The sequence below is a fragment of the Paralichthys olivaceus genome, chromosome 6, assembly GCF_024713975.1.
Source record: "Paralichthys olivaceus isolate ysfri-2021 chromosome 6, ASM2471397v2, whole genome shotgun sequence".
Classification (NCBI taxonomy): Eukaryota; Metazoa; Chordata; class Actinopteri; order Pleuronectiformes; family Paralichthyidae; genus Paralichthys; species Paralichthys olivaceus.
This window is the reverse complement of record NC_091098.1, coordinates 1862291-1888193: the sequence shown is the minus strand read 5'-3', so window position 1 is coordinate 1888193 and position 25903 is coordinate 1862291. Positions and strand designations below refer to the sequence as shown.

At 41.1% G+C, this 25903-nt stretch overlaps 1 protein-coding gene and 1 long non-coding RNA gene across 8 annotated transcripts; both read left to right on the top strand.

The window, feature by feature from the left end:
* The first annotated feature begins 1730 nt into the window (after nt 1–1730).
* Nucleotides 1731–25739, top strand: mthfr (methylenetetrahydrofolate reductase (NAD(P)H)). 7 transcript variants are annotated; one of them, XM_069526172.1, is made up of 14 exons: nt 1731–1841; nt 5145–5222; nt 5403–5478; nt 5960–6221; nt 6553–6791; nt 9812–9922; nt 10024–10217; nt 12403–12653; nt 21984–22118; nt 22309–22489; nt 23958–24140; nt 24721–24822; nt 24905–25024; nt 25324–25739. In XM_069526172.1, exons 4-14 carry the CDS (start codon nt 5974–5976, stop codon nt 25537–25539), a joined length of 1980 nt encoding a protein of 659 aa, XP_069382273.1. In that variant the 5' UTR covers nt 1731–1841; nt 5145–5222; nt 5403–5478; nt 5960–5973; the 3' UTR covers nt 25540–25739. The 7 variants fall into 7 exon arrangements, with proteins under 7 accessions (XP_069382273.1, XP_069382277.1, XP_069382275.1 ...); XM_069526176.1 differs by lacking the exon at nt 5403–5478; XM_069526174.1 differs by lacking the exon at nt 1731–1841 and having other exon boundaries at nt 5182–5222; nt 5403–5507.
* LOC138410446 (uncharacterized) lies at nt 7371–9075 on the top strand. Its single transcript, XR_011243157.1, has 2 exons — nt 7371–7504; nt 8998–9075. It is a non-coding gene; the product is annotated as an uncharacterized lncRNA (long non-coding RNA).
* Nucleotides 25740–25903: the final 164 nt, after the last annotated feature.

Genomic DNA, 25903 nt, shown 5'->3' with positions numbered 1-25903 from the left:
TCCATACAGATGATATAGATGGAAATAAAAACATGTGAAAATGTAATTCAAAATAAAAAGACATATATTACATATATTATATATTTTAAGAAACACAAAACCATGCTGACATGAAATTTAGCAGAAAGGGAAATAAAAAGAATAAGACACAAATTATTTAAATAAATGCATAAAAACAGAAAACAGAGAAAGTGATAAAATAACATATTAGAGCAGGAGTGCAGGCAAGTGCAAGATCTAGTTAAAGGCTGAAGTAAAAATAAACGTCTTCTTTTAGAGACGTTTACTGAATTAGCTTCTTTCATATCTAGCTTTGGAGCATAATTTACAAAAGCTGCATCTCCGATTTTCTTTCAACTGGTGTTCATAGACTTGCAGATGTTCTCAGTGTTCTAGTGTTCTCATAGTTAAGCAGAGAGTCAGCTATATAACTCGGTCCATTCAGAGCATTGTGTAGAATAATAAAATACAAATAGAATAAAATACAATAATGGTATGAACTTGTAAAATGATTTAGCTAAATGCACTTTTGAATAAAAAAAGTCTTGGTTTTAGAAAACTGTAATGGATGGACTATAAAGCCTACCAAGCAGTTGGTGCAGACACTGTGTCCCAATTCAGGGAATGCACCCACACACAGCATCGCAACAAGGCTCTCCCATTTCGAAGTCTCTCTAAATGTGGCCGAAAAATGCATCCTTCCATCCACTATGATTCCCGGCCCAAACCTATCCCAGGATTCATTGCACTTCAGTGACAATCCATTTTGGAGGTAAGTAACGACTTGTCTGATGCTCGAGTATTAGACTTCAATTCAACTAAACAGCTAACAATACAGATGTAAAAAAAAAAAAAAAACCAGGGGGACATTAAAACTTTCTCGTCATGTCTAATGTCAGCTGTGTTGCTAAGTGACAGCAATGAGAGTGTGACGAAACCAGACCGTCTCATTGAAGTTCTGCCTAAGTGGATGCAGCCCCTTCTTAATGACACAGCTTAAAAGCTGCTTTCCCTTGCCCTGGGTACCACTAGCAAACCACTTCCTCCCTAATGGGCTCTGAGGTCTCGCAGGGTTACACAAGCAAAACTGTATCCATAGGGTGCCCATGTAACAAAAGTAAAAAAAGTTTGAATATATTTATATTCAATGTCAGTTCTCAGAACTGAAGAAGCCTCTTGGATGAGAAGTGAAACGTCCTCAAAAAACATAAGCAAGTCCCGTTTCCTATCTACAAGATACCATGTCCTGGATTACTGAGAATCTTTACAGATATGTTTGAACAATATTTAAGGCTTTACAAATTTTGAATGATTTTTTTGCTTTACCATTCTTCCATCCATGTAATGTTTCAACATAATGTCAGATAAAACAAATAGTCCCGGTTTCATTTGTAAAACACACAATTTACATCAAAATCCTCTAGTCACATCTAGAATTCCAGAAAAACTGGGCATAAGGAGTTGTGGACCCCTTTGCAAATGTACCCAAGCTGACTATGGTAATAGTTTTTGTCTTTGTTGCACACAACATCTAATGTAAGGTTATATTTAAACTGTGGATGTTGTGTCCTGAAACAAACGGAACAGAAGTGAGAGAAGTATGATAGAAACAGGAACACAACTGTGAACTTCACTTCCCCTATGTGCAGGGGCGGATCTTTCTTCTTACTGTTGGGGGGGTAAACAGAGACATTTCTCAAGAGCAATTCCTTTAAATCACTGAGAAGACACTACAGGATGTCTAAATGACTGAAATTGTCTGGCTCACAGATTCAGCAGGAAATTCTCACGATGCTGAGGTCAGCTAAATATTCTCCATAAGCTTAGATTGGACTCCTGATGTGAGTTGAACAGAACAGATGACCATGATTGTACGCTTTGTTACAAAACAGGGAGGAATTGTGGAGATTTCTTGGAATTCACAGAGACAACTGATTGTACGGGTGCCTGTATGACTGAGGTTCTTATTAAGAGACTTAGGGAGCTGGATATTGACATTATGGATATGAGAGGTCAATGTTATGACAATGGATCAAATATGAGAGGCAAACATAGTGGTGTGCAAAAAAGAGTGGGAGACATAGACCCAAGAGCATTAACCTGGTGGTTAATGATGCAGCCTCATGTTGTCTGCAGGCAGTGGATTTCTTCATGACATTCCAGGAGGTTTATAACTTCTTTTCTGCTTCCACCTCTCGCTGAGACGTGTTATAACAGCACATAGGTGAGTGTGGCTTCACAGTCAAGCCGTCACTAGATGGGAAAGTTGGGTAGTTGCGCTCAAACCTGTGTGACACCAGTTAGTGGATGTATATGATGCGATGCTGTCAAGGCACAAGATGAAAGTCTAACTGGCATGTATGGAGCTAAAACTAGATGTGAAGCCAGAGGCATTGCAGCAAAAATTAAAAACTACCCATTCCTGTGCTCCATCATAACATTGTACGACATTTTTATTCAGATAAATATTACCAGCAAAACACAACAGACAATGAGTAATGATGTATTTCATGCAGTGGCACAGCAGAACGTGTTGAAACAATTCCTGCTGGACTATCGCACAGACACCAATTTTAGTAAGTGCTGTCCAATTGCAAGATCACTTGCACAGGATTTGGAGGCCTGCTTTTCTCCACAAAGTGCAGTGCGACCACGGAAGAGAAAAACAAATTTTCATTACCAAGGAGACGACGAAGCAGTGACGGATCTATAACATGATTATAGAGTATTTTTTCTTTAACTGAGTTCTGGACTGCACTGGACTGCATCAATGCTAAGGAGAAGCACGGGGACGTATTTGGAGTGTTGTAGGACATTCCCATCAAGGAGAGAAACACTGCAGATGTTGTCCAACAATGCAGAGAAGTGGAAAAAGCCCTGTTAAAAAAGATGTTGATGGGCAAGAACATTTTACGGAGTTGACAGTTTTGAGTAGACGTCTAGCAGCTGGAACTAAACCACAAGACGCACTCAAGTTCACCTGTGACAATGGGATGGATTCACTTTTTCCAAATGCTTTTATAGCATTACAAGTGCTTCTCACACTTCCCGTTTCAGTTGGGTCAGGAGAATGCAGTTTGAAACAAGACAGATTTAATGGACTGGTAACGATCTCTATAGAACATGAACTGGCACAGAGAATTTAAATTCAGGATGCAGTTGAGACCTTTAGTACGGTGAAGGCCCGCCGTGTACACTTCTGAAACGTAAGCTTTATTTGCTCTGTTTAAGTTTCTGATGAAATTTGCTTGTGTGTGTCTAATGCACATAACAAAGTGGTGTATATGAGAGATTTGCATGGGTATTATTTAGTTTGAGATGAGTATAGTGGATCATTTGGAAAACAGTTATATGTGCTATTGGTGAAGATAAGGACTGTATGTGGGGAAGTGATTAGCCGATTCTGCTTCCAGCTTCGCTTCAGGGTTGTCTGTTAGAACAGACTCAGACGACTTCTCTCTCTTTAAGATAATTTAATTAGCAACAGTACAAGAACATATAACTATAACAGGCTGGGCGATGTATGTGATGACTCCTAGGATGAGTGGTGGTGTGTTGGCGTGGTGTGCGTGGTTAGGTCTCAAGGACGCACGCACACAACATACAGCAGTCTCTGGGTGACAGACATCTGTCTCTCTCTTCTTGTCTGTCTCTTCTCTGTCTCTCTGTTCCTACCCTTCAAGTGTCGCTCCTGATTCACACGCTGCTCGTACTCCTCTCCTCAATGCGTGTTCCCGCTACAGGTGTGTAGTGCGCGCTCTGTGCACACTCTCTGCTGATAGACAGCCTTTGTACATGTGCTGTCAGAATGCATATTGCGTCATGCATAATACTGTTGGCACTTTGAAAACACTAGCGTTGCACTAGCACTTTATGTGAATGGCATGTTGGCGTGTGTGTGTTGTTGCTGGTATGGCACCTTGCAATAAGAATGATGTTCCCCTCTGCCAGCACCCCCTCTGCAGTATGCCCGTCTCCCAGCCGCTCTTGCTTGTTGTGTCTCGGGCCACAGCGCTGCTCGTGTTTCCCTGTCAGCCTTGCAGAGATCTGCTATGAAGGAGATGCTTAGCTCTTTACTGACACTGGATCCGTGGTCATTTTCCCAGCGCGTCTCTGGGTGTTCTCTGGGTGAATTGGAAGGTGACAAGCATTATTTAGTTTTCCTGTTTTGTCGTGCACAGAATCCGAAATGTTATTGGTTTTAAGGACCACGATGGGGAGATTTTCACCAGCAAGTTAGCAACCACAGTCTTAGTGAGTGTTTTCTTGCCCGGATCCTGAGATCCCGACCTATGTACATTCCAGGTCTAGGACCCGCTCCCTTAGCTCAGTGTTGTCTTTCATTGATGCTTCTCCCTCTGTGGTTTGACCTTCATGATGGACAACAGTGAAAGTGTCTGAATCTGAATCAAGTGTTATTTGTTTAACGTTAAAAGACAATTCCACCATATTAAATTAATAGCAAACTTAACGTTAGATAATTGAAGTATGAGTATCTTTGATAGTAAATGCATTACAGTTAATATATATATATATATATATATATATATATATATATATATATATATATATATATATAGTATAAACATATCTTTGCATTTTTAATAGTCTATTATTATTATATTACCTTTCCTGCAGATGATAAAAAAATTAAGCTCTTTCCAGGACAGAAGATTAACGGCTTTTTTGGTGCTGTATTAGTATTAGAGGGAAAAGTTATGTTTGTGAAATGATCTCCAAATGTTCAGTTTTAACAATTATGCTCTGCTTTAAATTTTTTTATATTTGATTGGAATTCAAAAAAAGAAAAAAGAAAAATAAGTGTTGGATGTACCTTTTTGTACTTCAATTCTTGTATTTTTGTATCTGTTTTCAATGTGTGCTTGTTTTTGTTTACAATTTAAAGTGAAAAATATATCTAAATCTTAATTTGCCCCCAGAGTTCTTCTCTCCAACTTTTAAAATATCTGGTTGAGATCTAGAGACTGAAAAGGCTATAGGATATGATTCCATCTTTAATTTACTTGATGATTAACTTATTCTGATTAAAACAAATCATCAACGTGCAACTCTCAGAAACAAAGACGATAAGTAGCATTTGGGTGGAATAAACCTTTAAAAGCACATGTCATCCACTTCCCTAGATGGCGCTGTTTTCAAAAAACAAGGGTGCTGGAACTGCGGTCCTGAAACTGCAGCCTCCCGGTCTGCAGGAATCTAATGTTGGTATTCTTCTCATTATGCGTTTAAATGCCTTTAATTGTGTTCGGGGTCCGTAAAGACGTCACGCCCTGTCTCCAGGCTGGTGGGGTGGGGGGGGGGGGGGGGGTCTGCAGCACGTGTTTTCAGACAGTGACAGAAATGATCGATAAAATCTGATCCCTTTAACGGTTACCATAAAGGTCTGAATACGGGCGCACCCCAGGTTCGGGGCCGCTGGGTTGACTACGGAGATCCAAACAGCGGCTGGTAACAGAGGTAAACCACAACATCGTCGAGCGGAGGAGGTGGGAGAAAAAGTTTGCTTTACTTTGCTGCGGGATTGTCCCTGAGTTAGATCCAGGTGCGGTTCTGTCGTTGTGTTTTTCTTGACTCATCACTGAGCTAACATCGCTCGTGTAGCTAGCTGAGCTCAACATGAGGTAGCGGACGCTGAACACACGTTTGCCTACAGACTTTGAACGATCGCGCTCGTCCAAGTTATATTAAACGAGCGTCTTTTGAACTCAACTTTATCCGATCGGATGTGGGGCTTTGTTGTAACAGGACGGAGCACATGGCTTTAACGGCATTCTGATGCATTAGGTACAGAAGTCGGTGAAGACCTTTAAAGGACACGAGTTCGCGCTGAGGGTTGTGATTAACATGAGGTTGACTGCAACTCTGAACACGAACTCTTATTGTATATTGCATTGACTGAGCAGAGTCTGGCTTGTTTAGTGTCTTTGTCTCTTTTCAGTGTAAGTTACCATCATGGTGAACCAGGTTCGGCAAGTGGACGGTACTCTGCAGCCATGTAAGAGCGACTCTAGCGGAGCCAGCAACAGTAGCGGGGAGAGCTCCAAGGAGAGTTCCCGGTGCTCCACGCCTTCGCTGGACGCCGACCGGTCGGACAGGCTGCGGGACAAGATGCGGAGGAGGATGGAGTCCGGAGACCACTGGTTCTCGCTGGAATTCTTTCCTCCTCGCACAGCCAGTGGAGCCGTCAACCTCATCTCAAGGCATGTGAGATCAAGCTGGAATGAATACAGTATTGTATATGATAAAGATGAAGTGGTTAGATTCATCACAGCCCAAACACAAAGATTCAAAAGTGTCCAAAGAATTTAGTGATAAAGGTAACTTGTGAGTAACTGCTCTAACAGAGCAAACTATGTCAAGTTCAGATGTAGAATAAACAATAGGTTCTTTCTAATAAGTGCAGTGAAACAGCTTAATTTGCACAGAAACCCATTTGGATTTTCTAAATAACATTTTTACTGACCCCTCAGGAATTGCGTATCATAACCAAACAGCTGGATCAATTCTTTTGTACGTGTCATCATATTTCAGATTTGACCGAATGGGTTCGGGTGGCCCCCTGTTCATCGACATAACCTGGCACCCAGCAGGGGATCCAGGCTCAGACAAGGAAACTTCATCCATGATGATTGCTAGCACAGCAGTCAACTATTGTGGCCTGGAGAGCATCCTCCACCTGACTTGCTGCAATCAGACCAAAGAGAAGATTACTGGTTACCTGGCCAAAGCTAAGCACTTGGGCCTCAAGAACATCATGGCACTCAGAGGAGGTAGGGGAGGTGACATTTGTTTACCTGTTATATAAAAAGACTGGCTCCTTCTGTTAAGTGATTCCAAGTGGTTAGGAAAATACAGTTATTGGATTTAACTCTAGTTCTAGGAGTATGTGCTTCTGTCCTATGATGTTCCACCTCTGCACCCTGAGAGAGACCTTTGCCTTCACTGACCAGTCAAAGGGTAGCAACGATCATGGAGCCCCCTTTAAAACACTGTGGCTTGTGATGCAACACCATCTGAAATGCTCTGCTGCTCAAAAACATCAAGAGAAAACTTAAATCACAACAAATTATCCAAGTTGAAAATCTTTACAGCTGTACATTGTATAATTTGTACAAAACAAATGATGTAACAACGGTCCATGGAAACCAAAATCATCAATCCATTGAGGACTGGATTCAAAACCAAAATCTGGTCTTACTGCTGGGTTGATGACCTTCTCCCTGTGTAATTGCCAGCCTCCTGGTATCTCCTCCATGCTCTTGAGATTGTGCTGGAAGACACAACAAACCTTGCGACCGCATGTATGGATGTGCCTTCCTGGAGAAGCTGGACTACCTATGCAACCCGATCAGGCTGCAGATACTGCCTCATGCTACCAGTAGTGACAAGGACAGAAGCAGAAGACAAAACTAAAGAAGAATCAGTCAGCAAGGATAAAGAGAGAGCAGCTGTCTGTGGCCAGCACATGTAAAACCATTCTATTGTGGGTGTTATCTTGCATTTGCCTCTCCATTGCAGCTGTTGTCACTTTCATTTGCACCAAAGCAGGAGAAATTGATTCACAATCACTTTTGCTTCCTAAATGGACAGAGTGATATCCCTGAAGATTTACTGACTTGGTGTTATATGATTTAATGTTCCCTTCATTTTTTGGAGCACTGTATACAATCAAAATACAAAAATACTCTTCAAAATTGATTCCAACAGACAATCATCATGGCTAACAATGGGTGCCAGCAGCAGGGTGCAGCTCAGGCAGGTCATCATTCTTTGCGTGCTACAACATGAGTGAAATGATGAATAGAAGAATCATACCGGCTCTGACGTTAACAATTTCCGAAGGTCCGTGCCAGGGGTCGGTTTCTTGACCAGAGGTCTTTGTCAGTGTTTGTTAAGTAGCTTTTTAAGCTAACTGAGACACAACTACTAGCTCAGTGCGCTAATGTCTGCAAAAGCAAGCTGCTATCATAGCTAGAGCATAGTGGGGTTCAACCCATGGTTCTACGGCAAGGGGGAGTTAGGACGACAGATCAGAGGGGAGATATCATCATCCCCACACCCTGAAATTGACTTCTACCCCCAATTAATGCTTTTTGTGTGTGCAATAATTCAATGTTCACCACTCAAGCACCTTATCGATATTACCACTGATACTCTGTGTAGTAATCCAACCACTGTGAGAGGATTTTTCAAACTTGCAATTAGGGCTGGGCGATAAAACGATATCGATTATATTGCGATATAAGTTTTACTGGATAGAAATTTAAGACACGTCGATAGAGCTCATCCATGTTGTGACAGACAACATCCACAGCCAATGATAATGTGCGCCGTGCTGAACCAGTCGCGTGGCTGGAATAGAGTTACGCCCGCATCAAGTTAGGTTGATGCACACAGCAGAGTGTAGTAGGAGCAGCGCAGGTTTTATTATTTGGGCCCCTGTGCAGAGGACGACGACTCTGAATCGATGCAGTAACTGGACATAAAGATTCATGTTTTCGTTACATTCATAGTTTCAGCGGGTTTCCACCACTGAATCATTATGACACTGCTGCTTCAGGACAGACATTCAAGGTCCTGTCATCCTGTGTCAGAGCCTCTGTTGGAGCTTTCTCCTCGCTCCTCCTCTGATGTGCACTCACTTTACACTTTAACAATAAACACCAGCACTGATCAGTTATTAGGACATTTTAGTTTTATAAGAGTTTATGAGATATGTGTTTAAATCTGCTTCACAACACGAGATGTGACATGATGCACACAGTCAGGACAATCAGGGTTACGATCAGGGGTAATTATCCAACATCATCGACTAATAACTATTTTAGAATATAGGTTAGATTGTGATTATCAATTACTCTAATATCAGATTATTAGTTCCTGTGTGATGAGGGACACACACACACACACACACTCACTCCTGCAGAAAGTTCTTCCAGCAGATTATGATGTGTTTTAACTTCTTTGTTGCAGAAGAAGCGACGCCCTGTTTATCCAGGAACATAAATATGAATTCAGCAGGTTTTTATAAAGATCAGTTGAAGTGTGATGATTAGAAAACATCAGAGGAGCAGAGTCACTTGTTGACCAGCGGAGTAATGCGCCTCAGTGAAGTGGTGCTGATTTAAGGTAAGATAAGATTAAAATGTATTGATCCACACACCGGGGAAATTCAGTGGTTACAGCAGCAGGCAGGTCAGAATGAGGTAGACAAGAGAATAATATATAAAAAGGCAATAAAAATAATTAAATAATAAAAAATGAGTATTTACATTTTATACACCTTTTCACTGTTGTGGTTTATATGAAATGTTATAAGTAAAGTGCAGTGGCACAGGATGATTGTAGGAGCAAGTAAAATCAGTTTTTTCAATATGAAACAATGTTTGTACATATGAAGAACATTGTTCATTAAGATAAAAGTGCAAAATATTTATTTTCTGGTTATTTTATTTATATCGTGATGTATATCGATATCGACTGATATGAAAAAAATATCGTGATATTTTTTTTCAATATCGCCAACTCTACTAAAAAAAATGTCTATGGCTTAGTTTTTCTTAGGTCTCATCTGTTATGTCTATTTTTGTTGTGTTTAGTTAATTGCCTTTTATATTTGCGCATGGAGCTGGGAGAAACGCAATTTCCTTATGCTGTGCACTTGTTGTATGGTCTGAATGACAATAAAGTTTACTTTGAAATTGTATGTGGTGTGTGTGTGTGTGTATGCATGTATGTATCTTTTGTGTTTTACTAATTTAAGATATGTATATTCATGATATCTCCACAGACCCAGTGGGAGCAGACTGGGAAGAAGAGGAGGAAGGCTTCAACTATGCCGTCGACCTGGTCAAACATATCCGTTCAGAGTTTGACGACTACTTTGACATTTGTGTTGCTGGTATGTTTTCAGCCTTCTGTTTTCAGCCTTCTGAAAAATAGTAGATACTAAAAAGTGGTATTGTTAAGTGATTTTATATTTAAAAATGCTGCTGTGTCCAGGCTACCCCACAGGCCACCCAGAAGCAGAGAGCTATGAGGAGGATCTTAGACACCTTAAGGAGAAGGTCGATGCTGGAGCCGACTTTATAATTACTCAGCTTTTCTTCAGGGCAGACACTTTCCTCAAGTTTCTGGATGACTGCAGAGCAATTGGTATCATGTGTCCGATCCTACCTGGAATATTCCCCATTCAGGTATCTCACTGTTCTTTCCAGGAACCAGAATACTGTTATCATCATCGTCATCATCATCATGCATAACAGGTCTATCACAGTTAAATTGCCATTGAGATTCAAGCATTTTAAACTAAATATACTAGAAACTAAGATAATACAATTTGTATTACTCTAGTCCATTTATTGTTTAAAGAGGTGGTCTGGAACACATTGAGTCTGGTTCTAGAGGTTTCTTCCAATTAATGAGTCACAAAGTGCTTGCTCATTGTGGGAACTGTTGGGTTTCTCTATAATTTTGAATGTCCCAACCTTAATTGTAAAGATCCTTGAAATAATGTATACTGTGATCTAGCACTATACAAATAGAATTCAATTGAACATGGAAACATTCTTTTGGCTATGTTCATACAAATGCATCCTGGGTCATATTAAAGGACAGCCTACTTAGCTGACGTCCTCTCATTTGCTTCTATATCACAATATAAGCATGAGCAGGCCACAATCTGGGGTAGGCCCACAATTAGATCCATGCCTCTTTGCATATAGGCACCACACAGGCACTGAGGCTGCAATTGATTCTTGTGATTGCCACATGAAGATGCATTCAGCAGGCTGATGTGCACCGGGTTCACAGAGGGCACAGATGTGCCTGCTGGGATCTGTTTGCTTGTTACAGGAACGAATGCAGCAAAACTAATATTTACTCATATAACAAATCCTGCCTGCCTACCGAGGAGCTCAAACTTTATCAATGTTTTGAGGGGTCACTGGTCCATCCACGTGGTACGACTTATCACACTGCTGATGGACAGTTCGACTATTACAAATTATTCAATATGTTTAAAATAGAGAGAGGGCGATGCACACTGCTCTACAATCGAGTAATGGTGCAAAGTCTTTAATTTTAGGTCAGATTTTTTAGGCTGATCGACGTTCCTTAGTAGTATCAGCCAATACCCATCACGGGGTCTATTGCCCTATTTACGCCTGATTAACATGCGTCTTGGGTGATCTAAGTGAACACTTACATTAGAATTTCTCATCCCAGCTCTAAAAAAATGATAAGTCATCTCAATTCCTTCTCATCTCTGTTGAAACACTACAGAGCTGAATCCTACTCAGAATTTTGTTAGTAAATGTCCATTATTATTTAGGTTTTCTTTTTTATTTAATTGGACTATATAAGCAGGACACACTTTCTCTGAGTGGAAATCTGATGTTTGCACATCACGGATAGATGACAAAGAAAGGCATTAATAACAGCGAAATGAGAAAAACGGGTACGACCTGTTCGCACCATGCAGCGTCTGTCCTGCCGGGCTTTGACAGGTTCTCAAGCTGTACAACCCGATCAGACAGACCACTCCTGATAGAATCCCCTGCTCTATATGCAAATAAACACGTACATCACCCTGTTTGTAAAGACGAAATGCGTTACATTTTAACCGACCACAACACAAACATTTTTTATATAGTTTCTCTTCACTCAGCAACTCTCAAAAGTGCGCGATTGTAAAAGGAGTCTGTTTTTGCGGAACACAAACATCTGCTGCTCTAACATATCATACACCTTGTAAAACTGCCAGACCAGCAGAGCCCATGAGGCGGTTCTCATTGTCATGTTCCTGCACATGTGCAACTCTCAACAAAGAGGAGAAGAGAAGCAAGATGCCTCACTCGTTAGCCCATTCTACCATCAGCTCAAGAAAAAAAAAAAGAAAAGTAGTCATCAGATAACTACTTGAGTTAGAAAACACAACTATTAACTGCAAAAAAATTATGAGTGAGCCATCTCAATTTCATCTAATCTCTGTACATGAGTGACAGTCGTTTGTTTTGACTCATCTGATTGGATCCTCTGATCAACGTTTACAGGGATCGCTCTTAAAACTAATTAAAGGAAATATTGTTTGATACCAATTGGTGGCCAATCAAACGGAGCATCCTAACTTTTATGTTAACATGAGAAATTTGATCATTGTGAAATTGTAGCAGAACAAATTAGACTACCTAACAATCAAAGTATTTAATGGAAAACACTTCCCCTCCAGGGCTGCATTGATTGAAGATGGACTGAAACAAATTCCTTATCTTCTGCCAATCTTTGTATCTCTGTGTCTCTCATAAAGAAATGTATTATCTCTATTATAGTATTCTTTTGAACAGCTCAGGATAAGATGGATTTTAACTTGCTTTTCCCTAGGGTTACCAGTCCCTGCGTCAGCTAGTCAAGCTGTCAAAACTTGAGGTACCAGAGGAGATCACCAAAGTCATCGAGCCCATCAAAGACAATGATGCTGCTATACGCAACTATGGAATCCAACAGGCCATAGAGATGTGCCGTGTGCTGCTGGACAGTGGCAAGGTACCAGGCCTTCATTTCTACACACTGAATCGAGAGGTCGCCACCATGGAGGTGCTCCGCCAGCTGGGCCTGTGGATAGAAGACCCAAGGTCAGTTATCCCCATGCCTGCTAACAGTATGTTGGTAATTATAGCCATAGGCAGTAGTCAGGCAAGAAATAGTTGCTTCTTTTACTTCAGTTAACACGTTAGTCCGCTAGAAATGCATTCAACGAGATGCTACCTCTGCACATGCAGTCGTACATATTCAACATTTAAAAATTAAGAATTTAAAGTTCGGGGGGGTGTATTTGCATTAATTGCAATAATTCCTGGGACAAAATATCAAAAACAATGTTTTTATCGTGACAGGCTTATTTGTTGAAATGTTGTCATCAAGTGCATTTCTTGTTAGTTTGTTATGATTATATATAAATAAAACATGATAGACAGAAAAAAAAATTCACAGCACTCCTCTGCATATCCGTTCCAGAAAATAAATGTTAAAAGTTACATGGTATGTGATTATTCATTGTAATGGGTTTTTCGTCAGAAAAAAACAAGTACACAAATATTAGTAACACATTATATTATATATTTATTTATTTATATATTAATTTTTGTAGAGATTTGTAACAACCTTTTTACTTTTGCTTTTATTTTGTTACTGTATTTTCCCTTTATTTAATTTGTTTGCATTTCCGTTTATATCCTAGTCTTGGGTTTTTTTTTTTTTTTTTTACAACTTTATTTATCATTTTTCCATATCGAAGTACATTGCCATCATTAATTAAGCATTTCTTACAAAAGTTATGTACCCTCCCCCCGCCCCCCACCCTATCCAGGTGGCCTCCCCACAAACACATCCAGAAAAACACTCACGTATCAAACAGGCAAACAAAGCACCAAAAGAAGAAAACAATTATAAACAAATACAAAAAACAGACATACAAGACAAAAACAAACAAACAAAAGACTCAAACCAATCTGTGTTGATCATTATGGTCATAACACCAACATTCTGGACTCAGAAAGAAAGAAGGAAAAATAAATATATAATACATAAAACAAGGAGTTAGGCAAAAGGCAAGCTCTTGATATGAGTTATGAACTGTGACCAAGTTCTGTCATATTTATCCTCCAACCCGTGTACTGTATACCTAATTTTTTGCAAAGCCAATCCCAACATTATCTCTCTAATCCAATGAACATAGGCAGGAGGAATCTTCCCCTTCCAATTCAGCAGTATCAGACGACGGGCATGCAACAATGCAAAGGCCATTTTGTGCATTTTTTTTGCATTTTTGTGGAGACGGGACAACTTTAGCTCATCCCTAACTACACCGAAGATAGCTATCAAAGGGTCAGGCTGCAGTGTTTTGCCAGATATTGCTGAGAGTGACTGGAAAACTGAAGACCAGAAGCCATACAATGATGGACATGACCAAAACATGTGTCCCAAAGAAACAGGAGAATATTGACATATATGACAGTTTGGTGAAACATTAGGGTATAATTTAGACAGTCTGTCATTATAATAATGCAACCTGTGGACAACCTTAAACTGAATCTAGCCATGTCTGATACAGAAAGAAGAGGTGTGTATACGCTGTATGGTATTTTTCCAGGTATCTTCTGGTATTATTTCTCCAACCTCTCCTACCCATGCTGCCTTGATTTTGTCCCACGTATAAGGGCAGCTATCCAGAATTAATGCATATATTTTTGATCTTGCTCTTTTATTGAGTGGATTTACATTAAGGACTGAATACAGTAAATCTTTAACGGGTGGAGATGGATACTCTGGGAAAAATTTAGAGGTAAAACTTCGAACCTGAAGATATCTGAAATAACGAGACTTTGGTAAATTATAGACATCAAGATGGCGCCGCGGATGGTTGCCTCGGTGTGTTGGTGCACGTTGTTTTGTTTTATTTTGTGTTTTAATTCTGTTTTTTGCGATGGTACCCGGAGCTCCTTCACTACACAAGAGCTCATGAACATCAGGGTTACAACACCAGAGGATTTATTTCACTGTTACACCACAGTCAGGGATGCTTATCACGCCGTGCCTCGTGCTGCACTGGGACACTCTGACCACGTCATTGTCCACCTGATTCCTGCATACAGACAGAAACTAAAGCTCTGCAGACCTGTAGTGAGGACATCAAGGAAGTGGACCAGTGAGGCTGTGGAGGATCTCCAGGCTTGTTTGGACTCTACTGACTGGAATGTGTTCAGGACTGCTATCAACAGTCTGGATGAGTACACAGAGGCTGTGACGTCAGTTATCAGTTATCAGCCAACAACTCTGCGTCTGTCTGGAAAGGGCTCAGGCAGATCACCAACTACAAGCCTAAAGCCTAGTTTATGCTTCTGCGTCACGTCGACGCCGTCGACGCAGACCCCTACGCCGTAGCCTGACGTGCGCCTCCCAAAAATCTTAACTACGCGTTGCGTCGACGGGGACCGTAAGCGCTGTGATTGGTCCGCTCAGAACGTAAGTTCCGGCAGTTGCTTTTCCGGTCTTTCTTCCTCGTCGTAAAAACCACCTCCGCAAATGTTTTCTTTGTAGCTTGTGCTTCAACATTTGCAATATAAGCATTTGTTCTTCAATATTGATGAGCTCCAACAACAAATACAGCTGCTCCACCTCGGTCGCCATTGTTTACTGTTGTTTACTTTACGGAAGAAAAGCGAGGATTCGGCTATAACCACGCAAACACACAGCTACACCCCCTAGCGCCATGGCGGTGAATTGCAGAGCAACACGTTCCCTCGACGCAGAACTTCGAATGCTCAACGAAGGTGTAGGTACGGCGTCGACGTGACGCAGAAGCATAAACTAGGCTTTAAGCCCCCCACTCCATCAACGACCAACGCCTAGCCAACGACCTGAACGAGTTCTACTGCCGCTTTGAAAGACAAAGGGACAGTCCTGCAACCATCCCCCACGACACCTCCCAACAGCTCCAGCTACAGTACATCACCTCCACCTCCCCCACCTCAGCAGGAGCCTGGGCAACTCCACCAATGCCCACCTTAAAGGCCCCCCCTTCCACCCCCCCGCCCACCTCAGTGACGACTCTTTCCATCCATGAGAGGGATGTCAACAAACTCTTCAGGAGACAGAACCCACGGAAAGCTGCTGGACCGGATTCTGTCTCGCTATCCAGCTTGAAGCACTGCGCTGGTCAGCTGTCTCCGGTGTTCACAGACATTTTGAACACCTCACTGGGAACCTCAACAGTCGTTCCTGTTCCCAAGAAGCCAAGGACCACAGGCCTTAACGACTTCAGACCCGTCGCCCTGACCTCTGTGGTTATGAAGTCCTTTGAGCACCTTGTGCTTTCACACCTTAAAGACATCACAGACCCCCTCCTGGACCCCCTGCAGTTTGCCTACAGAACCAACAGGTCTGTAGACGATGCAGTCAACTTGGCCCTCCACTACATCCTCCAGCACCTGGACTCCGCAGGAACCTACGCCAGGATCCTGTTTGTGGACTTCAGCTCTGCTTTCAACACAATCATCCCAGCTCTGCTCCAGGAGAAACTCTCCCTGCTGAGTGTACCTGACCTGCAGGTGGATCACTGACTTCCTGTCTGACAGGAAACAGTACGTGAAGCTGGGGAAACATGTCCCCGACTCCCGGACCATCAGCACCAGATCCCCCCAGGGCTGTGTTCTTTCTCCTCTGCTCTTCCCTCTGTACACTAACAGCTGCACCTCCAGCCACCAGTCTGTCAAGCTTCTGAAGTTCGCAGACGACACCACTCTCATTGGTCTCATCTCTGATGGTGACGAGTCCGCCTACAGGTGGGAGGTTGACCATCTGGTGAACTGGTGCAGCCAAAACAACCTAGAGCTCAATGCTCTAAAGACAATGGAGATGGTTGTAGACTACAGGAAGAACTCAGCCTCGCCTGCCCCCATCACCTTCTGTGACTCCACAATTGACACTGTGGAGTCTTTCCGCTTCCTGGGAACTATCATCTCCCAGGACCTCAAGTGCCTCATCAAGAAAGCTCAGCAGAGGATGTACTTCCTGCGGCAGTTGAAGAAATTCAACCTTCCAAAAACAATGATGGTGCACTTCTACACAGCCATCATTGAGTCCATCCTCACATCCTCCATCACCATTTGGTACGCTGCTGCCACTGCCAAGGACAAGAGCAGCGTGTCATTCGGTTGGCAGAGAAGGTGATTGGCTGCAATCTACCATCGCTCCAGGACCTGTACACCTCCAGGACTCTGAAGTGTGCAGGAAAGATGGTGGCTGATCCCTCCCACCCCGGTCACTAACTCTTTGAGACACTCCCCTCTGGCAGAAGGCTGCGGTCCATCAGGACCAAAACATCATGCCACAAGAACAGTTTTTTTCCCATCCGCTATTAGCCTTATCAACGAGGCCCGGAACCCACCCTGACACTCTTTCACACTCCACCTCTGCCTCCATATGTCACATTGACACTGCATTCACTACTCGTATGTGTAACAATAATGCTCAGCTATATACTTATATTGGAAATACTCTGCATGCTGTGAACACTGTACTTACTCAGCTGTACTGCTCTTCCTATCTTTCCTTTTTTACCTTCAAAAACATACTGTGTATATATTTTTATATTAATATTGTTAAATTTTAATACTTGATTTTTTTTTGTCTTGTTATATTTAGAGATGTCAGACATGCACCAACAAAATCAAAACAAATTCCATGTATTTGTAAACTTACAGGGCAATAAAAGCTTTTCTGATTCTGATCTTCACATAGAAATTTAAATGATGCAAAGCCATCATCGGTGAAGAGATCTTGAAAGTAGACCAAGCCACTTCTGTACCAAACTGCAAATGCCTGATCTATTTGAGATGGTGCAAAAAGATAATTAAACATTATTGGAGAGAAGCTACATATATTTGTCAAATTAAAATGTTTTCTGAACTGATGCCAGATCTTAATCGAATTTTGGACCACCAAATTTGAGTTCAGTTCAGGCACTTTGATATTTAGTGGGAGAGGGGCAGTTAAGATTGAAATCGTAAATTTCGTAAGTGATCTGTTTTGCCAGATTATTAAATGGAAATAATAAAAATTTTGACAAATTAACTTTATAACCTGATATGCTCCAAATTTTTTGCAGCCAGTGGAGAAGGTAGGGCATGTTCTCAGTTGGGTCTGATATTTGCAAAAGCAGATCATCAGCATAAAGCAAAGTTTCATGGTTTGTATCACCCCTGGATATACTCTTTATCCTGTCATCTGATCTAATAGCAATCGCGAGTGGTTCGATCGCAATGTCAAACAGGAAGGGCGATAGACAGCAACCTTGTCTTGTACCTCTGTGAAGTGAAAAATATTCCGAGATCAGGCCATTTGTCCTGACTGCAGCCATAGGTGTTGAATATAGGACTTTGATCCACTTAAAAAAAGTGGGTCCCATTCCAAATTTTTCTAAAGCTGCGAAGAGATAGGTCCATTCGATTCTATCAAACGCCTTTTCAGCGTCAAGACTTAGAATAACTTCAGGTTGTACTGTTGAATGGAAAATAACATGTTAAATACTCTTCTCACATTAAAAATGATTGCTGTCCTGGAATGAAGCCTGTTTGGTCCTCATTAATAATGGTAGGAATAACAGGGTCTAATCGCTGTGCGGTTTTAGTTAAAATTTTATAGTCACAGCACAGAAGACTTATTGGCCTATATGAGCTACACTGTACAGGATCCTTATCTTTTTTTTTAGTAAAACTGAAATTGTGGCCTGGGTAAGCGTTTGCGGCAATTTTCCATTGGCCAAAGATTCATCATTTAGTGATTTAAGGATAGGTGCAATTTGATGAGAATTCCTTGTAAAACTCTATGGGGAATCCATCCGGACCTGGCGCCCTTCCTGTTTGACCTGATGGCACTTGCTATTACCTCAAGCGACAATGGCTGCTCTAGAGATGACTGAGCATCTGGAGAAAGCCTTGGGATATCCAGCGAATCAAGAAACGAGTAAATCTCAGACGAGCTACTATCTACCTCTGGTTGATATAGAATAGAATAATATTGTTTAAACTGGTCATTAATGACTCTGGGGCTGCGAGATATCGAGTCAGCACCTGTATCAATTCCTGGGATCATTTGTTCAGCTGACTGCTCTTTAAGTTGAAGTGCAAGGAGTCTCACTGTTTTATCTCCATGTTCATAATATACCTTTCTGGATTTAAAAATATTTTTTTAGGCTTTCCATGTCATAAGTGTATTATATTCAGTTTGCGACAGTAATTTCTACTTAAAAAGATCTGGTTTAGGCGAAAGAGCATAGCGCCTGTCAATATCTGCAATTTTGTCAGCAAGCTCTTTAATTTGTTTGGAACGCTCCTTATTCCTATGTGCCATACAAGAGATAATTTGGCCCCTAATGTAGGCTCTCATAGACTCCCATAAAACTCCCATCCTGGGTGTCATTAATTTCCAAAAAGAAGTCAATCTGATTGTTGAGAAATGTAGCGCCGCCAAGTTCATTGGGGCGCTACATTGGCTGGAAAAACTAGATCCATCTGCACTGTGCTGTGATCTGATAGCACTATACTGTGGTATTTGCTGCTGGAAATTAAGGGGAGTAGCTGGTTATCGACAATAAAATAATCGATCCTGGAGTAACTATGATGGACGGAGGAAAAGAAGGAGAATTGCTTCGTAGTTGGATTTTTTTGTCCGCCAGGGGTCTGATAAGCCATAAGAGCAAAGGAGGGAATTAATAGCCACTGCAGTTGACGTAAGATTATTGTTTGACCTTACACTTGACCTGTCTAGCTGGAGGGGATGTAGATGCAGTTGAAGTCTCCACCTAGAATTAATTTGTAAGAATTAAGGTCCGGAAGACTTGAAAAAAAATTAAGAAAGAATTGTGCATTGGCCCAGGTTGGTCCATAAATATTAGCCAAAATTAATGGAGTATTAAATAGCTTGCCCACTACAACAATATATCTTCCATTAGCATCTGATATTACTTCAGAGTGTTCAAATGGGATCCCCTTCCTTATTAGGATTGCTGTTCCCCTGGCTTTATAGTTAAAATGTGAATGATATATTTGTCCAATCCACTTACAACTTAGTCTTTTTTGGGAGTTAATATTTAAATGTGTCTCCTGTAGCAATATTATATCAGGTTTTAATGATTTCAAATGACTAAATATTTTGCTCCGTTTAACCAAATTATTCAGGCATTTGACGTTCCAGCTAATGAACGAAATTGTTCCTTGTTGATTATTTACATTATTCAGAATCATAATGCAACAGTTTGTAATGAGCCGGTCCTGCATGTTGGCTATATCTGAGTACTTCGGTGCATGTTTGAGTCAAACCATAAACCACAAATGAACCCAAAAGAAGACTGATAAAAATAAACAAAGAGACATAGATAAACCCCTTACCATCCTGGACTCCTTGGCTGGTCTTCCTTAAACCTGAGACTGCCCTGAAAACTCTCCTCTCTCTCTCCGAGGCATATAACACGTCTACACTAACTTAAACTCTTACATGAACTCTGCAAAGGCAGAACAAAATATAATAGGGCTTTCCTCTCAATACTATTATTGCTGCATGTGTGCTGGCACTTATTTGGTCACAGGCTGATAAGGTTCTTAACACTGACAGTTGGAAGATATCCCCACAAGAAAAGAGTAAAATCAACTAGAATCAGTGCTACTGGTGGCGATAAGGGGGTAAATTAAACAAACAACATTAAAAAATAAAGAAAAAGTACTGTTAGGGTTATAGTGTCAAATTTAGACTTGACATTAGACACTTACACTAACGAGGCAGAGAAAAAGGAAAACAAAGAAGATCAACATTTTTAAATAAGATATTCTCCAGGCCACATGTCTACATAAACCCTTAACATATTGTAGGTCCTCAATCCAGAGTTTTTTGTTTTTCCCCCTCATTTATATTCCTCAGATGACTGAAAATATCACTTTGTCCATAATCCAAACATAAAATGCATCCAACTGCAGTGTGGTGACAGTCAAATAAGTCAGCATGTGCAGACTACTGCAATGTTAACACGCAGCGTATATGATAACTGTTATGGCCCCGTGAGTTAACTGTCACTCTCCCTCCGTCTCCCGTGGATGCAGATTGGTCTCGATGTAATACTTTGCCTTGATCGGGTCATCGAAAGATACCTGCTTGCCAGATGGGGTTGTAATCTTCAGTGTGGCTGGATACAGGAGACCGTATTTCACGCCCGTACATTGGCGAAGCAATCCTCTCACCTCGGTGAAGGCAGCTCTCTTTTTTCTGACGGCGGCCGAGTAATCTGGGTAGATGTAGAAACGCTTGCCTTTGTGGGTGATGGGACCTGCACCCATGGCCTTTCGAAGAACATCCATTTTCTCCTGAAAGTAGTGGAACTTGACGATTATTGGCCTCGGGTCATCCCCATCCTTTGGCCTCGGCTGCAGGCTTCTATGCGCCCGATCAAGCATCGGCGTATAGTCGAGGGCCAGCGCTTCCTTCAACAATTCGGCCACGGCTCTCTCCGGTCGTATATTTCCAAGTCCCTCTTCGACTCCAACTAGTCTGCAGTTATCTCGCCACTGCCGGGACTCCAAATCTTCGGTCTTATCTGCTAACCGGGTGACTTGTGTAGACAGCGTATTAACTTTAGCTTCAAGTGCTACAACCCGGTTAGCATGACCATTAGCTTCCTCCTCGAGATCGTCAATGCGGGTTGAGAATGTAGCGTTTTCTTCTGCACTTCTTCAATTACCTTCGTAAACGCACATTCAGGATTTCTGTCCTTAGGTCACTCGCCAAGCTGTCTATTTTCTTGTGCAGCTCACCTGCAGCCGCAATCACAGTTGAGTCGATCTTGGTTAGCATACTCTGCTCCGTTTGCTTTATTGCAGCCATGATTGTGTCGAGATCCGACCCTGAACTCGCTTCCGCAGTTGGATCCACATCAGGCAAGTCTAAGGCGTCCGGCCCTGGCTTCGGCTTTTGAGATTAAGGCATTTTGAGCAGCTTAGAATTTAAAAAACGGACTAATTCGAGGGACTTGACACTTTAGAGACACGTTCACACCGGGAAGAACGAGAAGGAGAGGAAGAAAATTAAATAAATGTTCAATCTAAGCAGAGCCCACAAAAACACATCAGCTCAGCTGCGCCCCCCCAAATCAAGTCTAGTCTTGGTTTTGAATGTTTATATTTGCCTTTGCTGCAATTAATTAACCTCATAGGATAAATTCATAATTTTGCATATTTGCATATTGCTATTAAATATGCAAATTCTGTTGCATTTGTAAGTTAACCAGGACCACCAACATCAAGATTTGTGAAGCCACGTATCTTAAAAAGATTCAAAGGAGGTTACGTTTGTTTTGTGGAAAAGGCCTCTGCTCACTGTTTGGCTGAAATTGTAATTTCAAAATGTCTCCCTACCAGGCGGCCTCTTCCCTGGGCAGTAAGTGCCCATCCTAAACGGAAAGTAGAAGATGTTAGACCCATCTTCTGGGCCTCCAGACCCAAGAGCTACATCTACAGAACCCAGGACTGGGATGAGTTCCCAAACGGCAGATGGCAAGTTGAATACCCATTAACTCAATCAACCAATGACTAAACAATGGCATCTTCCTTACATGTGCATTTAAATTATTTTATAAATGTAGAATTACTTACAATTTGACACTTTTGATTTTGAATAATAGAGTTATGTGAATTGGTGTTCAAGCACTTTTGTAAAGCCTAATAACAATGTTGATGTCTTCAGGGGAAACTCCTCATCTCCAGCTTTTGGTGAGTTAAATGACTACTACCTGTTCTACTTGAAGAGCAAGTCATCTAAAGATGAGCTGCTGCACATGTGGGGTGAGGAGCTGATGAATGAAGAGAGCGTCTATGAGGTCTTCACCTGCTACATCACAGCCCAGCCAAACCGCAGTGGACATAAGGTAGAAGGGATGGAAGGGTGAATACTTTTTCTACAATGTTGATGGAAAACTTCCTAAGATGAGACTAGGTAGTGTGTTTCTCTTCACTGTGTATAAACTCCACACACACACAAATTCTTGCTTGCTCCTGGTAATTCACGTGATGGTGTTTACGATGATTATAAAAAAAACGTGGGGCATATTTGGAAGGCACTGGTCTGCCTAGTTATAAAATTTGGTTGCCCTGTCCCTCTTCTCTACTAACTCAACAACTTGGCTTGACTAGACACAAATAGATATAATTAATTGGTTGAGGTATTTCCTTACAATTTAAACAATAACAAAATAAGACAAAATACTGCAGCATGAGTGCTGACAGGAACTAAAAGGAGAAATCATATTACTCCTGTCTTAGCTTTTCTACATTGGCTCCCTGTAAAATTCAGAATAGAATTCAAAATCCTGCTCCTCACATTGAAAGCCCTTAATAATCAAGCCCCTTCATATATCAAAGACCTGATAACACCATATTATCCAAATAGATCACTTCGTTCACAAAACACAGGCTCTCTTGTGGTTCCAAGATTCTGTAAGAGTAGAACAGGAGGTAGAGCATTCAGCTACCAGGCTCCTCTCCTGTGGAACCAGCTCCCACTCTGGGTTCAGGAGGCAGACACCATCTCTGCATTTAAAGTTAAAGTTAAACTTAAACGTTCCTCTTTAATAAAGCCTATAGTTAGTTCTGGATCAGGTGAGTCCTGAACCATCACTTAGTTATGCTGCTATAGGTCTAGACTGCTGGGGGAACTCCCATCATGCCTCTCTCTCTTTCTCTCTCTCATTGCAGATATCTCTGACTCCAGAACTGCAGGATGATTATTATTATTACTATTATTAACAACAACACTTATTAGTAATTAATTATTATATTAATTGTTGCTGCTATCATTAATAATCAATAACTTCTTTACACTGATATTGTTTAAATTTTAACTAGTCAGATCTCATACCTGATGGTGCTCAAGTGTTCCCGCTCTCTCTCCCCCTCCTCCCCCTCCCTCTCCCCTCTTTTCCACCCATTTCTCCTCTCCTCCCCTTTTTTCTCTGCTCACCCCAACCGGTCGAGGCAGATGACCGCCCACATTGAGTCTGGTTCTAGAGGTTTTTCTCTGTTAATGAGGGAGTTTTTCCTCCACAGTCTCAAAGTGCTGGAACTGGAACTGTTGGGTTTCTCTATAATAAAAAAGTTTTAAGGTCTTGACCTTCTATGTAAATTGCCTTGAGATAATGTATATTATGATTTGGCACTATAAAAATAAAAGTGAATTGAATTGATTTATAAGCAAACAGTATTTTGTTCAAAAATTTGTGTAAGTTTTTTTTTTTAAATCTTAATTGACTTTTAACAATCCAGTTACAACCATGTACAGCACTTTTAACTGCTCTACAAATATTATTATTATAATTTGTATTATTATTATTATTACAGGTGATGTGTTTGCCATGGAATGATGAGCCTCTGGCCCCAGAGACCAACCTTTTGAAGGATGAGCTGGAGAAAGTGAACAGAAGAGGAGTCCTAACAATCAACTCCCAACCCAACATCAACGGCAAACCCTCCACAGACCCTATAGTGGGCTGGGGACCTGCAGGAGGCTACGTCTTTCAGAAGGTAGGAAGAAGTTTCATCTCGTATATGCATTTGGCAGAAGTGAGTAGCGTTTGTTTGTCTCATGTTAAGTACATGTTGAAGTATACCAGTTTTATGTAAATCGATGGAATGTAAAAGTAATATTTATCGTAATGTGAATTTTGATTAGATTAAATTAATTTGGCTAACCCAAAAACAAATGTTTTTTTTCTTGAACAGAGGCCACATTAAACAATCAATTAAGGACATTAAGGCCTGTCAGTCCATCCGTACATCTGTCAAACTGTTGCATATCTCTAGAAATGTTCATCTTTTGGGCTTTGCACTTGGCAGATGTATTGTTAGGCATCCTTGAAAAACCTAAGGCAATGATGGGAAACAACCATTCAATAGTAATCTGGGTAAAAGTTTGAAATAATTCTGATTTTGATTTGAACCCATATTGCTAGTACTTTCACTTAATAAATGTGCATACTTCCTCGATTTGGAATGGATATTACCAATTTAGAAATACTGTGAAATTGATATTTTTGGAGACTGCTGAGACCATTGCATCCCTAATCTTGATATGTTGCCTCAATCCTCTTGGTATAAATCACAGGCTTATCTGGAGTTCTTCACCTCCAGTGAAAATGTGACTGCTCTCCTCAAAGTACTGAAGAAGTATGAGCCCCGTGTCAACTACCACATTGTTAATGTTCACGTAAGTTTGAACAAAAAGCACATTCCATGTTTATGTACGAGTTTACGTTATTAATATGTCGTATTGAAAAATTTGTGTGCAGGGGCGTAACCTGACGAATGCCCCTGACTTGCAACCTAACGCTGTGACCTGGGGGATCTTCCCTGGCAGGGAGATTGTCCAACCTACTGTGGTGGACCCAGTCAGCTTTATGTCTTGGAAGGTAAGATCAAGATTGTCCAGCTATTGTGTGGGAATTATACACCATTTTTATTGGCAGGTTATATGTTGAAAGCAAAGTGAAGTTGGTAAATTATCAAGTTAATGAATGCAACAATATGTTATAAGATTGAATTAACATTAGAATATCCACAATGTGTGAAATATTGCTTTAATATCTAATATGTCCTTTGATAGTGTCCAATTGACACCTCCACCCAAAACCCTTGGTTAGACTGAATGCTAGTCAATGATCTCTGTGACCGGTGTAGTTCACCAAACCTGTTCTCATGTTTTCCTTAGGACGAGGCTTTTGCCCTGTGGATTGAGCAGTGGGCCAAACTCTATGAAGAAGAGTCTCCTTCACGGATGATCATCAAGTATATTCACAACAACTACTTCCTGGTTACTCTTGTGGACAATGATTTTCCTTTAGAGAACTGTCTGTGGCAGGTCATTGAAGATATGTTCGAAATGCTTGATGCTCCTCCAGATCCACTCAACGACGGAACATTCTGAAAAATAATATTTTAAACTACCTTTAGGGGAAGTAAGAACACTATGGAACTGTCAATTCTTTATGTATTGTCTGAGAGTTGCTATTTACAATGTAGAGCATAGAGTTAGTGTACTTAACAGTATTTTTAAAGGCTTTTTCTAAATGTTTTTTAACCTATGAGTGAATGGAAATATGATGATAAATTAAATTCTTCATTCTATCCTAAGTAGATCAGTAGCTTTTTGTTCTGCAGTTTTTCCACAGCCAATAAACTACATTCTCAGTCACCTTTTTAAAAGACTGGAAACCAGGGACAGAAACAGGTGTTGGCCAGACTGCTGACCAGAGACCAGCAATGGCTTTCAACCAGACTGTCACTGTGGA

What these genes read in the sequence shown, in the direction of transcription:
- mthfr (XM_069526176.1), top strand. Translation starts at nt 5,974, where the DNA reads ATGGTGAACCAGGTTCGGCAAGTGGACGGTACTCTGCAGCCATGTAAG. An exon ending in CTGTGGATAGAAGACCCAAG is followed by an intron (nt 12,654 to 21,983) that starts GTCAGTTATCCC and finishes TCTCCCTACCAG; the next exon opens with GCGGCCTCTTCCCTGGGCAG. An exon ending in GAGTTCCCAAACGGCAGATG is followed by an intron (nt 22,119 to 22,308) that starts GCAAGTTGAATA and finishes TGATGTCTTCAG; the next exon opens with GGGAAACTCCTCATCTCCAG.